General features: G+C 41.1%; 1 protein-coding gene across 6 annotated transcripts in view; it reads left to right on the top strand.

Annotated features, from left to right (window-relative positions):
- STRADA (STE20 related adaptor alpha) overlaps positions 1-1,685 on the top strand; it is a 30,806-nt gene extending 29,121 nt beyond the window's left edge. For all 6 annotated transcript variants that reach the window (XM_044003999.1, XM_044003997.1, XM_044003998.1 and 3 more), the window contains 2 exons: positions 226-268; positions 585-1,685. In XM_044003999.1, the coding sequence (XP_043859934.1) occupies positions 226-268; positions 585-737 (196 nt within the window). In that variant the 3' untranslated portion in view covers positions 738-1,685. The remainder of the gene's footprint in view (positions 1-225; positions 269-584) is intronic.
- The last annotated feature ends 13,417 nt before the right edge of the window (positions 1,686-15,102 follow it).

Genomic DNA, 15,102 nt, shown 5'->3' with positions numbered 1-15,102 from the left:
GTTGCTATCGCTCCTTGCCACTGTGGACCTGAAAAAGCTAGTGATTTATATATATTGTGCTTGAGGTATGGGGGTTGGGGGAGGGGGGCATGAGAGGCAGGGCTGCGTAAGCAGCCTGTTTTCCCCCAGTCTCAGGATGACCACTCCTAAAGATGTCTGGATAAAGTTCTGGGTGATACAGAGTCCAGACAGCAGAGGTAACTAGCATTTTTCTTCTCTCTATAGGCCAAGTGCCAGCACCCTACTGAACCATTCTTTTTTCAAGCAGGTAATATAGCCTCTTTTCTTAGTTCCTTATTTTCTTTGACCAGAGTTCTAACATTATGTACCACCCTTTTAGCTGAAGCATCCTAAGGTATCATCTCCATCTTCCTTAAGGGCAAGAGAGGTTACCTAATTAATTTAACAACAAGCATTTAAACCTTCAAATTTATAACAGTGCCCATTTTCCATAGCTTCCACATAAGAACTACAGTTTTCTTGGAGAGTTTCTTGGTTTAAGGACCCCTCAGTTTCTCTCATAGCTTCCAGGCATTGGAAATACAGGAATGGAAGACAGTTCCCAAATGTTTTTCTTTCTCCAGATCAAGCGACGTGCCTCAGAGGCCCTGCCTGAATTGCTCCGCCCTGTCACCCCCATCACCAACTTTGAAGGCAGCCAACCCCAGGACCCCAGTGGCATCTTTGGCCTAGTATCAAGCCTGGATGAACTGGAGATGGACGACTGGGAATTCTGATCTCTTGGAGGGGGCTGTGTTTGTTCCCCAGATCCCTGAAGACTTGATGGGGTGTGGGGCCATTGCTAAGGGGTAGGGCTTTCATGCCCTCCTGAATACAGATTGTGTGGAATGGAAGGACAGTTCTGATGAGAGAGCTGACTGCTTTCTGGTTGGGGGAGGTGGTTATGACTGGCCATGAGTTATGGCCCTTTCTTGCTCCAGGGCCAGAGGGTACAAGTGGATGCCAGTATCTAGGGGTCAAAAGCAGCCAAGCATCTGACTGTCTCTGAGGCTCAGTTCACCTCCGCCTGAATCTAAGAGGGAATGGGAAGGGGACGGAGGGGAAAGCTGTTTGGAGCCTTGAAGGCTCTCTCCTTTTCCAACACCTTCCCCTACCTTCCTTTCCCCTGGACAGGGTGGCATCTTCCATGGAGAGAGAAACATTGCAGAACCCAGTCTGTGTCTCTCTCTCTCTCTCTCTCTCCCTCTCTCTCTCTCTCTCTCTCCCTCTCTCTCTCTCTCTCTCTCTCTCTCTCTCTCTCTCTCTCTCTCTCTCTCTCTCTCTCGCTCTTTCTCTTCCTCTCGCTCTCGCTCTCGCTCTCTCTCTCTCTCAAACCCTCTTTTAGAACCAAAGAGAGGGTTTGTTTGTTTTTTAATCTTATTTTATAACCCCTCCCCTTTCTGTCATCCTGCCACAGCAGGGACAGCTAGGCCTGACACAAACCCCTCCTAAGGCTCAGGGTCCTGGCACTTCAACCTTAGAGCCTGTGTTGTCTTCCTACAGGTCATTTGGGTTCCTAACCTTTCCCTGCCAATAGTAAGGCTTCTCAGAGCCACTGGCCGCCGGCCTTGGTGCTTTCCCCAAAAGGCCATGCATGGTTTCTGGGTTTAACCTAGGGATCAACCTCTCCAGCTATTTGTTAGTTTTGTTGCCAACATAAATTAAAATTTTCAATGAGTCCGTGAGGTGTAGCATTCTTTCCTTTTTTTTAACCCTACCAACTCAGGGATTGCAGTGATGCTTTGTGTTCTGTGCTTACATTTGACGTATTGGTTATTTCTGATCTAGCCTAGTTTTTTCTGAGTGACATTCAGAAATATGTTGTGGAAGGGCATTGTCCTCTTTGATAAAACCCCGGAGATTAGGGATATAGCCTTGCCTACTAATCCATTATAGACTTGTCATCTATTAATTTAACTGAACCATTTTGGAAGCTGTACTTGAAGCATGCAGGATCCACCACTCCTACCCCCAAGCTGGGAAGATTTAGGTGCCAAAGACTAGGTCTGTAAAAAATGTCCCATTTATATTCCTCTAATGGTTTAATAGGGCAGCTACGTGGCACAATGGATAGAGTGCCAGGCCTGGAGTCAAGAAGACTTACATTCCTGAGTTTAAACCTGGCCTCAGACACTTCCTCGCTGGGTGATCCTGGGCAAGTCACTTAACCCTGTTTGCCTCAGTTTCCTCATCTGTAAAATGAGCTGGAGAAGGAAATAGCAAACCACTCTAGTACCCTTGGCAAGAAATCCCCAAATGGGGTCATGAAGAGTCAGACACTGAAAAATGACTGAACAAGTGATTTAAACCCTTTACTCACACCACTCATGAGACGAATACTGCTCGAAAAAGTTAAATGACTTGCTTCTGTATCAGAATAGGAATTTTGAACCCAAGTCTCCCCGACTCCAAGTCTAAAAGCTTTTGGTTCCTTTTGAAGAAGAGATTTTGGGGCAACATCCTTTGCCTCCCCCCCCCCCAGCCCTTGCCAAGCCTAGGAGACTGCATTCATTTGTTCTTCAGGACAAGAAAAAGCTTCCCACCTTGCATTTCTCTTCCCTTTCTCTGTAATGGACAGTTCTTCATCTGGCTATACCTATGTCAGGCCTGTCACAAGTTGTACAGTGATGAAGTAGCTCTGTTCTTGACCCTCCTTTCATTAGTTACCTAAAGTATCATAGCTTATGACCATTCCCATTTTGGAGACTTCTTAAGAGGCATCAAAGACCCTGGCTACAAGAGCTGCGTCTGCTAGCAGGACATACAGAGGGAATGTTAGGGCATTGGGCACCTGAAAAAAGAAGCAAATGCCACCAGTAGTGGAGGTAAAAAGGGAAGGCTGAAAGTCCTGAAAATAGACTTTTCCCATCTCCTTTTTTCCCATGAGGTAGTGCCCCCTAAAACATATTCTTTTGGAGAAAGGGGACTATATGGTCACCTTTAGTCCTCTGTGTTCATATGCCCCACATATATACAATTTCTCCTTCCATTATGCATTTAGTAAATATTTGATCTTGTGTAAAGATCCTAGCTACCATCAACATGCATTTTCCCATGTCCCAGTAATTTTTTTTCCCCCAAAATGCAACATGGAGTGAAAGTTTTAAGTTGAGGACCTAAAACTCTGGATGTAAGGAATATTTTTGAAGTGATAAAGAAAAGGTGGCAATGATTAAGGGAGCTTTTTTTTTTCATCTTGGTATATTTCAAAATTTAAATTTGCACTGAAATTAACAAGTATTCTCTCTTCCCAAGGCCCATCCCCCAGTCCAGTTCCTCCTTTTGGGGCAAGTTCCTTTTTATCAACCCCATCTCAGCCCTAGTTCCCTTTCTTTCTTCCCCTCTGCCCTTCTCACCACTAATATCCATCTTTTTTTCTTAGCACTGGTACCTTAAATTCTGTTGAATTCAACATTAAGCACCTCATGTGCAAGGCATTATCCTAGGCATTGTATTTACTTCCACCACTTGTTTAGACCATATTGCTGTGCTAACACACATTATGCTTTCATAAGGCACCTACACACAATAGACTTAAGTGTCTAGAATTGACAGCAAATGGGGCACAATCTTCTACCATCATAATCGACCTTCCATTCTGCACTATGTCTTAGAGCATTCTGCCTCTGAAAGACATTCTGGGACAGAGCCTTCTTCACTGCTCACTTTGTATAGAAGGGAACGTTTGAGGGAGAAAAACTGAATGGCAGGATTCATAAGAGTCAGAAGAATATATGTAGGGTTGGGGGTGAAGAACTGCTGTCCCCCAGACGCTCTCCTGCCCAGCCAAGGGGAGGGGCTGACCCACATTGTTTCTTGGGAGTGCATGGGCTGAGCTTTGTAGCTCCTAGTTCTATTCTTGTTGCATTCTGTGGGAACAAGCTATGTTTAAGCCTATGTTTCATGAGACAGCATCAAGCCCAATTCAAGTAAAGCAAGATTCTTTGGCTCCCATGGATATCGCCTTCCCCAAAGGATAGAGATTTGCAGCTTAAGAGGTCAGCCTCCCATTGGTGTAGTGGAAGGAGCATTGGACTGGAGATACAGAAGACCTGGTTTTAAATCACAGGTCTAAAGCTTATTTGCTATGTGACATTAGGCAAGTCGGATTCTTATCTATAAAAGGGAATAATATTTGCACCACCAACCAAGGTGGTTGTCTGGTTTCTGTAAATCTGAACTATGAAATGAAACTACCATGGAGATGCTTCCATGAGAATGGAAGCCCATATCTTGTCTATTTTAAATGTCCTGCTTATATATAATTAAACAGGTAAAGAGATTGGCAGGTGTCAATGTGTAAAAACAGGTAACATCAGAGCTGATTAAACAAGGACAGGAACCACAATTAAAATGGACATAGTGCAAAGAAAGAATACTGTACCCAGAGGTCAGGAGACTTGAGTTCCTGTCTCAGAACTGCCACTAACCAGCTAGATAAACTTGGGCAAGTCATTTTTACCTTTTAAGTAAATTCCCAAATGTGAATTCAATTCAACAAATATGGGGTTGGCCTTAGCAGGAATAGAGAAATATGGGTGGAGGACAGGACTAGTTGACCACAGATTCGTGGTTCTAAAGTTGAAAGGGACTTGTGGACTTGTTGAATTTGAAATATTTACAGGACATCCAGGAATAAACAAAGTGTGGGACTGGAATTTTGGAAAGAGATTTAGGCTTCATTTATGGTTATCAACAGTTCTGGGAACTGATGAAGTCACTGAAAGGAAAAGATAAGAGGGTCTTGGGGGACAGGAGATGGATGATCTGCCAAAAGAAACTGAGAAGCGATCAGACACTTAGAATTAGTGGACAGTGATGATATTCTTTTTTTTTTTAATGTATGAGGTATTTTATTTTTTCCGTTACATGTAAAGATAGTTCTCAACTTTTGTTTATACATGCTTTACAATTTCAGATTTTTCTCCCTCCCTCCCCCCTCCCCTAGACAGCAGGTAATCTGATATAGGTTATATCTATATATCTCTATACATATACATATAGATAATATATATACACACACATATATATACACATAATAACATTAATCCTATTTCTGCATTAATCCTGTTACAAGAGAATCAGAGCAGTGATGCAAAACCTCAAAATAGAAAAAAAAAACAACAGCACCCAAAACAAAAGAAATAATATGGTTCAATCAGCATCTATACTCCACAGTTCTTTCTTTTTCTTTCTTGGATTTGGAGATCCTCTTCTATCATGAGTTCCCTGGAACTCTTCTGTACCATTGCGTTGGTGAGAAGAATATAGTCCATCACAGTAGGTCAACACTCAATGTTGATGATACTGTGTACAATGTTCTTCTGGTTCTGCTCATCTCACTCATCATCAGTGATGATATTCTAAAAGCCAAGGGAAGAGAGTATCCAGAAGCATGAAAAGGTGAAGAAAGGTTACCAAGAAAACGGGGTGGGAGGGAAGTTATCCACTGGAGCAATTTGAAAGCATGTGGTAACCTTTAAGAAAAAAGTTTAAAGAGTAGTAGTAGGGTCAGGACCAGATAACGGTTGAGAAGTGAAGGTTGGTGGGAAGGAAATGGAAGCAGCACATTCAAATGATTCCAGCGATTTGGCAATGAAAAGGATGAGCGATTTAGGGTTAATAGCTGGAGGGAATGGCAAGATTAAGTGAAGCTTCTTTAGTGGGGAGGAAGTGGGCCCCTGAGTTTGTTTATAGGCAGCAGGGAAGAAGACCGTAGAGATTGAAAGTTAGGAGTTGGGGGAAGAGAGGGATGACCAATGGGGTAAACTCCCAGAGGGAATGAAATTAAGAGCATGAGTCATTAGTGCCAGTTCACTCATGTTACATTAGCCTTGGCTAATGAGAACATCTACTTCATCTTGAGACTGCAAAAAGGAGAGAACTGAATGAAGATGTTTTAAGGTTATTGTAGGGGAACTGAGGGAGGTTCCCAACAACCTAATTTTCCTAGTAAAGTAAGAGGGTCAGTTGCTGAGAGAGAGGAGATTAGAGGTGGCTTGCAGGATTTGTGGATGGGGGTTGAAAGAATTGCTACAGGAAGTATTATAGTCCATTGGGAGAGCAAAAGGCTTGTCATACAATAGAAAACATGGTTTTGTCCTGGACGCAAGCTACATCATGTCATGTTTTCCTCTAACAATATTTAGTTTTAGAGTCAATCAGAGGAAGGGTATGTGACCCAAGGTTGAATATCGGTAGGGTGTGAACACCGGAAAGATTTAAAGGAGGGGGAAAGTATATTGTCAGACTGTTTAATTATGAAGTCAAAAAACATAAAGGGAGGAGAGTATGGCCGGAACAGCAGATGGACTTGGACACCTGGGAAGGCTGGAAGAATTAGAAGTTGTGATGATGGGGAAAAAATAGAAGGGAGGTGGAGGGAGATCTTGAAAGATGGTTTTGTGATTAAGATAGCAAAGGAAGGGGCAGCTAGGTGGCGCAGTGGATAGAGCACTGGCCCTGGATTCAGGAGGACCTGAGTTCAAATCCAGCCTCAGACACTTAACACTTACTAGCTGTGTGACCCCGGGCAAGTCACTTAACCCCAATTGCCCAGCAAAAAAATAATAATAATAATAGCAAAGGAAGACCCACTTTGGAATGATGTTGAGAGCATTCATGAATGGCAGTTGAGTGTGGGTATAGAGGTCCTACGAATTGAGGCTGATGTGTAGACTGGTATTTTCCAAGAGACATAATGGTGAAAATAGAAATTCCCAAGGTTATTAAGGGCAGGGATCGGTATGAAGAAGAGAGCTGAGCCAGCTGTTGAACTTGAGACTAGAGCAATAGGGTCTGGACAAGGTGAGACAGATGAATGGCGTGAACTTCAAAGGAGGAGTTTCTGAATGGTGGTAACAAAAAAGCATCTGGAAGGGACAGCAGAGGACAAGGACTCTGACTCAGTATGTTGGAGAAGCATGAAGGAAGGAGCTGCCATTACTGTAGAGCAGGACAAGGGTTAACATATCTTCCCAAGAAATCCATGAACAGATTGCACAGAGCACCAGCCCTGGAGTCAAGAGGACCTGAGTTCAAATCCAGCCTCAGACACTTGACACTTAGCTGTGTGACCCTGGGCAAGTCACTTAACCCCAATTACCTCACCCAAATAAAACAAAAAAACAACAACAACAAAAGAAATCCATGAACGCTAAAAGTGGGAGAGGAAGATAGGAAAGAAGAATTTGTTAAAGATAGAGCAAGGGTTCTAGAGAGCACAGTAGGGATAGGACCTAGAGAGAGATTGGCCTGAGCTGGATATGACATGTCAGGAAGGGGTAGCAAAGAAAATAGATTTTCATTGGGGAAAGTTAGAAGTACAAAAATGGATATGACACAGGACCCCCCCCCCAAAAAAAAACAACCCAGGAACTTGCAACATCCAGCTATACACACTTAGTAATGTGTGATCTTGGGCAAATCATTTCCCTTCTCTTGGCCCAAGTTTCCTCCTCTGTAAAATGAGGTGGTTATTTTAGATGGTCGCTGAGGTCCCTTGCAACTTGAAAACTATGATCCCATGATATAAGGGGATTAGGAAGGGTAGGAGAGAGATCAAGATATGAGCCCAGTAAAAAAGGAAGACTGAAATGAGAGCAAAGGAGATACCCACGTTAAACTCTATGAGAAATTTGAGTAGGAAAGGATCACATTCAGTGGGACTTGCAGGGTAAGGTTAAGCTTCATGGAGAAGGAAACCCAAGTGATAGAGATTGGGGGAGAACCGATTCTACAAATGGAAGGCAGCACAGCAGAATGAGAAGGAGATGGAGAGGGGTCCAGGTGCACTGGAATGCCAAATGTGAATGGAAATAATTCAGTAAGACCAGAAGAGTAGTTCGGAGCAGAATTTTGTAGGTCTTAAATGCCAGTATAAGGAATTTGTACTTTACTAGGTGACCAATGGAGAGCCACTGAAGATTGTTTTCAGAGAAAAGTGACATGATAGCAAAATGACTCAGGAAATATTGAGAAGAATAGATTAAAGCTGTAGGAGAGAATAAACAAAAGACATGAAACCAGTTAGGAAGCTATTAATAGTCTAAGTGGGAAGAAATGAAAGTCTGAACTTAGGTGGTTGGTGGGGGAGTTGAGAGAAACAGATTCAAGAGAGATGGTAGACTCAAGGACTTTTGTCACTGATGAAAGGTAAGGAATGAAGCATAGTCAAAGTTAACTCAAAGGTTATGAGTCTGAATATCTGGGAAGAAGAAGGTGACATAATGGATTTGGAGCCAAGAAGACCCAAGTTCAAATTCTGCCTCAGACACTATGTGACCCTGGGCAAGTCACTTAACAGCTGATTGTCTTAGTTTCCTCATCTGTAAAATGGGGCTAACAATAGCATCTATCTTATGTAGCTGTTAGGAGGATCAAATGAGAAAATATATGTAGAGTGCTTTGCAAACTCTATTCATTATCAACAGAAATAGAGATATTAGAGAAGAGTTCAGTAAGATGATGAATTTCGTTTTGGACAAGAGGAATTTGGAGTCATGATATCCAGTTAGAAATGTCCAATAAGCAATTAGAAATAGAAGACTGGAGCTCTGGAGTGATATTAGAGGTGTAGAAATAGAGCCTGGAGTCATTCGATCAAGGGAGTGGGAATAGAGACACAAGAAAAGGAGAAAAGTCTGAGGACAGAACCTTGTGGGAAACGAATTTTTAAAGAGGGAGAGCAGGAATCAGAGGCAAGAGGAGAACAAGGCTATAGGAGTCCAGAGAGGATGGTTTCAAGAAAGATAGGGTAGGAGAAAAAAAAGATGGGGTGGGGCAGATAGGTAACACAGTGGATAAAGCACTAGGCCTAGATTCAGGAAGACCTGAATTCAAATCTGACCTCAAACACTTGACACTTACTAGCTGTGTGACCCTGGGCAAGTCACTTAACACTCATTGCCCTGCCCCCCAAAAAAAAAGATGGGGTGGTCACCAATGTCACATGCTACACAGTAAGCCAGGAGGAGGAGCAGGAGCAGAAGGAGGAGGAGGAGGAGGAGAAGGGCTGAGAAAAGACCACTGGGTTTATCTAATGAGGCCCTTTCATTTTCGTCAAAGAAGAGAATTATTTCACCCCAATAGATGGAAGGGAAGGAAACTAAATTGTATTAGGTTAAGGAGAGAACATTTATGCCCCTATTTAAATGTAATCTCTTTGAGGGTAGGGATTATCTTACTTTTTATATTTATATTCACAGAGTCTAGCACAGAATCTGTTGTACTCCAGGTGCTTAATAAATTATTATTTTTTTAGTTTGTTTCTTTGTTTTCATAGCTTTAGAGCTTGAAGGGATGTTAAGTTTCATAACCCCCCTGGCTTTACAGATGGAGAAACTGAGGCGAACAGAAGTTGTGACTTGACCAAAGTCTTAATAAATTCTTTATAATTGATTGAGTGGAATGATGGGGGGAAAGAGACAAAGTTTAAAAGATTCATTTCAGAAGTTTGGCCCTGAAGAGGAAGAAAATTTCCCAAGGAGATGATAGGATTAAGTAAAAGTTTGCCTCCATGTCTGTTTTAAGATGGAGGAAACTTAAGCATATTTCTACTTGTGAAAATTTCTAAGTCCGATGAAAAAGCGAAGTCTCCAAACTGTAGAAAGAGGGTACCTGTCTTACAATAAAGCTGGTCTCAGGTCTAGGACCCAGAGACTCCGAACAGAGCCAGAAGCTGGTATTTATACTCAAATCAGGGCTCAAAAGTATTTATACATACTATTTTTAGTTTTCAATGTTTGTTTTTATAAGATTTCTAGTTTCAAATTTTTCTCCCTCCTTCCCCTTCCTCCCCCCTCCCCAAGCAATCTGATAGAGGTTATATATGTACAATCACATTAAACATATTTCTGCATTAGTCATGCTGTGAAAGAAGAATCAGAGCAAAAAGGAAAAACCTCACAAAAGGAAAAAAGGAAAAAAGAGAAATAGTATGGTTCAATCTTCATCTAGATTCCACAGTTCTTTTTTTCTGGATGTGGAGAGCATTTTCCATCATGAGTCCTTTGGAACTATCTTGGACCATTATATTGCTGAGAAGAGTCGAATCTATCACAGTTGATCGACACACTTATATACATACTATTTTTAGACAGCTCCTCCCAGAAACACCATTTACACTACACAATTCGAGTGATGTATATACAACAGATCTTCATTGAATAGTAGAAACCTCAGTCTTATGCAAAATTATGTAATCCAACTAGTGGATCCACCATAGTGCAAAACTATTAACTGCTTAAATCCACTATCATTTCTGTTGATCGCAGCCGTTGCAAGCTACTTACTAACTTCCATTTGATGATGGCTTTCCTTAAGCTCTGATTGGTCCAGAGTAACTATTTTTAGTATTTGACCTTTCAGCTGATTGGTGGATATCTAACTACAATGGATCGTTAATGGTTTCAATTACGTGGTTTCTGCATCAAACTACCACATAGCATGTACATAAACTCTACTAATATCTGTTTTACTTATTCTATTATCATTTGCTTAAGCTACTAAAGAATACCACTAAAGAATACCTAAACATATTAAATCACAATCTGTAGTCTAAATACTGATTATTACCATAGTTAAATCACTTATCTCTAAGGGTTGGGGAAAATCTCACTCACATACTAAAGCAGTGGTTCTTAACCTTTTCTATTTCTGGAAACCCTTTGATAGTCTGATGAAACCTATGGATCCCTTTTTAGAATAATGTTTTTATATCATTGAAAGAAAAGCTAAATTTGTAATGTTTTATATGATTGTACAAGTATAATCTCTTTCAGATTGCTTGCTATCTCAGGGAGGGGAAGGAGGGTAGGAGAGAATTTGGAACTCAAAATTTTAAAAAATGAATGTTAAAAATTGTTTTTCTGTGTAATTGGGGGAAAATAAAATATCATTTTTAAAAAAGAAAAACTAAATTTTAGTTATAGATTAGTGAAAACATTTGTTTTTCTACTCTGATTCCATGGATCCTCTAAAATGTATCCATGGATCCCAAATCAAGAATCTCTTTACTAGAAAAAGTAAATAATGGGGGGCAGCTAGGTGGCTCAGTGGATTAAAGCACTGGCCCTGAATTCAGGAGTACCTGAGTTCAAATCCGGCCTCAGACACTTGACACTTACTAGCTGTGTGACCCTGGGCAAGTCACTTAACCCTCATTGCCCTACAAAAAAGCAAACAACAGCAACAACAACAACAACTAAAGACAAGGAACCTGCTTCTTCCCCAGACACTATATTTCCTTTCTTGGATAGCTCTAAACTATTCTATTTTCCTTATGCTGAAGCTGAAATTTGTCTCTGTAACTTCTGCTAGTTGTTTTTAATTTCTCCCATCTGAGTTCAACAAAAACAAATCTAATCTTTCTTCCCAAAGGCAGCCTTTCAAATACTTGGGCTTTTATTATGTTGTCGTCCCATGCACCACCCTACCACTGAATTTCCTTTTCTCCAGGCTAAGTATTCTTAGTGTCTTTTTTCTATCACTTTAAGGTTTACAAAAATGCTTTTTGACAAAATTTCCAGTCCCCTACTTGGTCTGCTCTGGATATGCTGCATCTTGTCAATGTCCAAATAAAATCCAATGACTAGAACTGCTCACATCTCTCCAGACCCAGGCCACACTACACTGGGACTATCACTTGCACGGTTTTTCTATTAATGTAGCTTAAGATTGTCTTCCAAGTCACACCTATGACTCATTGATTTTTCAGGGCATTAAAACCCCAAAGTCTTTTTCACTTGTGTTCTTGCCTAGGCACACCTCCTGTTTCCAATATCTAAGTCATTTACATTTTGAAGTTCAGTATGTTTACCTTTCTTAAATTTCCTCATTTTTAGAGCATTCTAGCCAGTTGAGTCTTTTGGATTGCAATTCTGTTATTAAACGTGTTAGCCATCCCACACAGATTTATGTCATCTGACAAAAAGTTCAAAATAAACATTAAAAGGGCCATGAATGTGGATTCTACCAAAATCAAATAGAAAGATCTTTATTGGGAGACAATAATCTCGGCAAAAGCGCAAGAGGTTGTTGAGTGATGGTAACAAGTGTTCAGAGTCTAGAACTGGGGGCAGCTAGGTGGCGCAGTGGATAGAGCACCCACCCTGGAGTCGAGAGGACCTGAGTTCAAATCTGGCCTCAGACACTTAACACTTACTAGCTGTGTGACCCTGAGCAAGTCACTTAACCCCAATTGCCTCATTAAAAAAAAAAAAAAGAATTGGAACTCAAAGGTATGTCCATCAATTAGCAAAGGGCTAAATAAACTGTGGTGTATGATTGTGCTATAAGAAATAGATGATTTCAGAAAGGCCTGGAAAGACTTGTATAAACTGATGTGTAGTAAAGTGAGCAGAACCGGGAGTACGTTGTGCACAGTGACAGAAATATTGTTTGATGAAGAACTGTGAATGACTTAACTTTTCTCAGCAATACAATGATCCAAGACAATCCCAAAGGACTAATGATAAGGCATTCTATCCACCACCAAAGAAAAAAATTGATATTGATTGAACAAAGACTGAGGCATGCTATTTTTTACTTTCTTTCACTTTTTTCTTTTATTCAAGCTTTCTTGTACAAAATGACTAATATGGTCATGTTTTACATAATTGGGGAAAAAAAAGATGAGTCCTTCTGACTCCAGGCCTGGCATTCTATCCACTGTATCACCTAGCTGCCCAAGGAAAATACCACCTGAATTCTACTGCAAGAAAAAAAGCAGGCATGGGTTCTAAGATTAGTTACATCACTTCTAAAGGTGCAGGTGTAGAAACTTAATTCCATAGCCATGCTGGACTTGGTGTTACATGCTTTCGAGCTTTGCTGCTTCTACTTATTAGCCCTATGACCTTAAGCAAAAAAAAAGGCCAATCTAGCTGCACTATAGAATGCAGGAAGAAGAGTGAATACTCTCCCACACTGCAATGCCTCTTCTTTTACAGCCTCAGACAGAGGGTAAACTCATTATCATCTTGGTAGTGACTTACTTCCTCAGGTCAGAATACACCCCAATCAGATATTCTTTTTCTAACTTCTGAACCAATATTGCTGTGGAAACTAGTGTTCAGGCTAGTTGGTAGAAAGGGCCCTCCCAGAGTTTCCTTTAAGGAGTATATCAAATTCCCTATAAGCAGGTCCATGGTATAATCTAGTAGAATTAAGTTTCTAGACATTTGCATCTTATAACAAGGCTGTTATAGGCTGTAATAGGGTTGGGGGTGAAGTTGGGAAAGACTTTAAAAGCCAAACAGAAGATTTGATATCTGATCCTAAAGATAATAAAAAGTGATTGGGGGGCAGCTAGGTGGTGCTGTGGATAGAGCACCGACCCTGGAGTCAGGAGTACCTGAGTTCAAATCCGGCCTCAGACACTTAACACTAGCTGTGTGACCCTGGGCAAGTCACTTAACCCTAATTGCCTCACTAAAAAAAAAAAGTGATTGGAGTTTATTGATCAGGGGAATTATATGGTCATACTTGTGTTCCAGTAATGTCATTTAAGTCACTGTGGAGGATGGGTTGGAGAGGGAAGATGAGACAAGGTATTGTAATAATCCAAGTGAGAGGTAATGAAGGCCAGATGATGTGGTGACTGTGTGAGTAGAGAGGAATTGAAAGCTGTTGGCAAAATTGAATACTTGGGATGAGGGAGAGGTGAGGAGCCAAGATAATGCAAACCTAGGAGATTTAAAGAATGGTGGTGCCCTCAACAGAAAAAGGGGAGTCCAGAAGCAGATGGGTTTTGGAGACAAAATAAGTTCTGTTTTGATTATGCAACCCTTAAGATGCCAATGGGATATTCGATTTAAAATATTCAACAAGAAATTGGGGATGGGCAGCTAGGCTATCAGGAGAGAGACCTGGACTGCATATATAAGTCTGGGAATCATTTACATATAGAAATTAATTAAATCTCTAGATGCTGATGAAGCCACAAGTGAAAGAGGGGGGAGAGAGAGAGAGAAGGCCTATGACAAAGTCTTGGAGTACATCCACAATTAGAGGGCATGTTATAGGTGATGAATCTGAAAAGGAGACAGGTCATCAAAAACCCAGAGAGGAATGGACAGGAAGAAAGAGTGGTCAACAGTGTCAAAACAGGCCAAGAAAATGCCAGGTTTTGAAAGTCTTTAGTAACTTAATTTCAGTTAAATGATGAGGTTTGGAAGCCAGATTGCCAAATTGAAAAGAGAATGAGAGGGGGCGGCTAGGTGGCACAGTGGATAAAGCACCGACCCAGGATTCAGGAGGACCTGAGTTCAAATTTGGCCTTAGATACTTGAAACTTACTAGCTTTGTGACCCCGGGCAAGGCACTTACCCTCATTGCCCTGCCCCCCCCCCAAAAAAAAATAAAACAAAGAAAAGAGAATGAGAGGAAAGAAGTGGAGGCAACAAATATAGATTTTTCCTCCCTAGGAATTTTATATGAAAGGGATGAAAGATACAGTACATTAGTACCATTTCATTATCAGATACTGGAGGGAACGAGAAGAGAGTTGGGGCATTTTGTCAAGGGGTTTCAGGATCTATAGAAGGAGAGAAGTGGGTGCTCACTGCTGTGGCCTCCATTTTCTCAAGTGAAACAGAAAGGGAGGAGGCTGAAATAACCATTGTGGTATGTGGGATAGATAATGGATTAGGAAGGAGTAATAGGGTTACCTTGCTGCAGTGAGGGCCCAGTTTAGGTTAGATAACATAAATTTTCAGTGTACCCAATTGATTCCATTGTCTGATTTTCTCCAGCTCTGTTGAGCAGCAGTGATGCAGGAGGATGGAGAAGAGGTTTGGAGTAGCAACTGGTTGCTAGAAACGGAATAAAATCAATTGATTTCCATCAAGGATATAAATGTTTCCAGAAAGCCTTGCTGGCTTATGAAATGAACAGCAGGGCAGAGAGCTTGCCACGTTCTGAAGTATTCAGCTGAATGTCAAAGACTTTCATAGGACTAACACTGATTATGCTGATAGTGAGATACTGTAGGGCCAAGATGGAGACTAGCAGAGCTGGTGGCACAAATCCATTTTTTGGTGAATGCCGCCCCACCAATTTATTATTTATTTTTAACATTATCACTTTTTTAAAGTAATAAAC

This window comes from Dromiciops gliroides, chromosome 4 (assembly GCF_019393635.1).
Source record: "Dromiciops gliroides isolate mDroGli1 chromosome 4, mDroGli1.pri, whole genome shotgun sequence".
Classification (NCBI taxonomy): domain Eukaryota; kingdom Metazoa; phylum Chordata; class Mammalia; order Microbiotheria; family Microbiotheriidae; genus Dromiciops; species Dromiciops gliroides.
The sequence above is the reverse complement of the archived record's forward strand: the minus strand, read 5'-3'. Positions and strand labels throughout refer to the sequence as shown.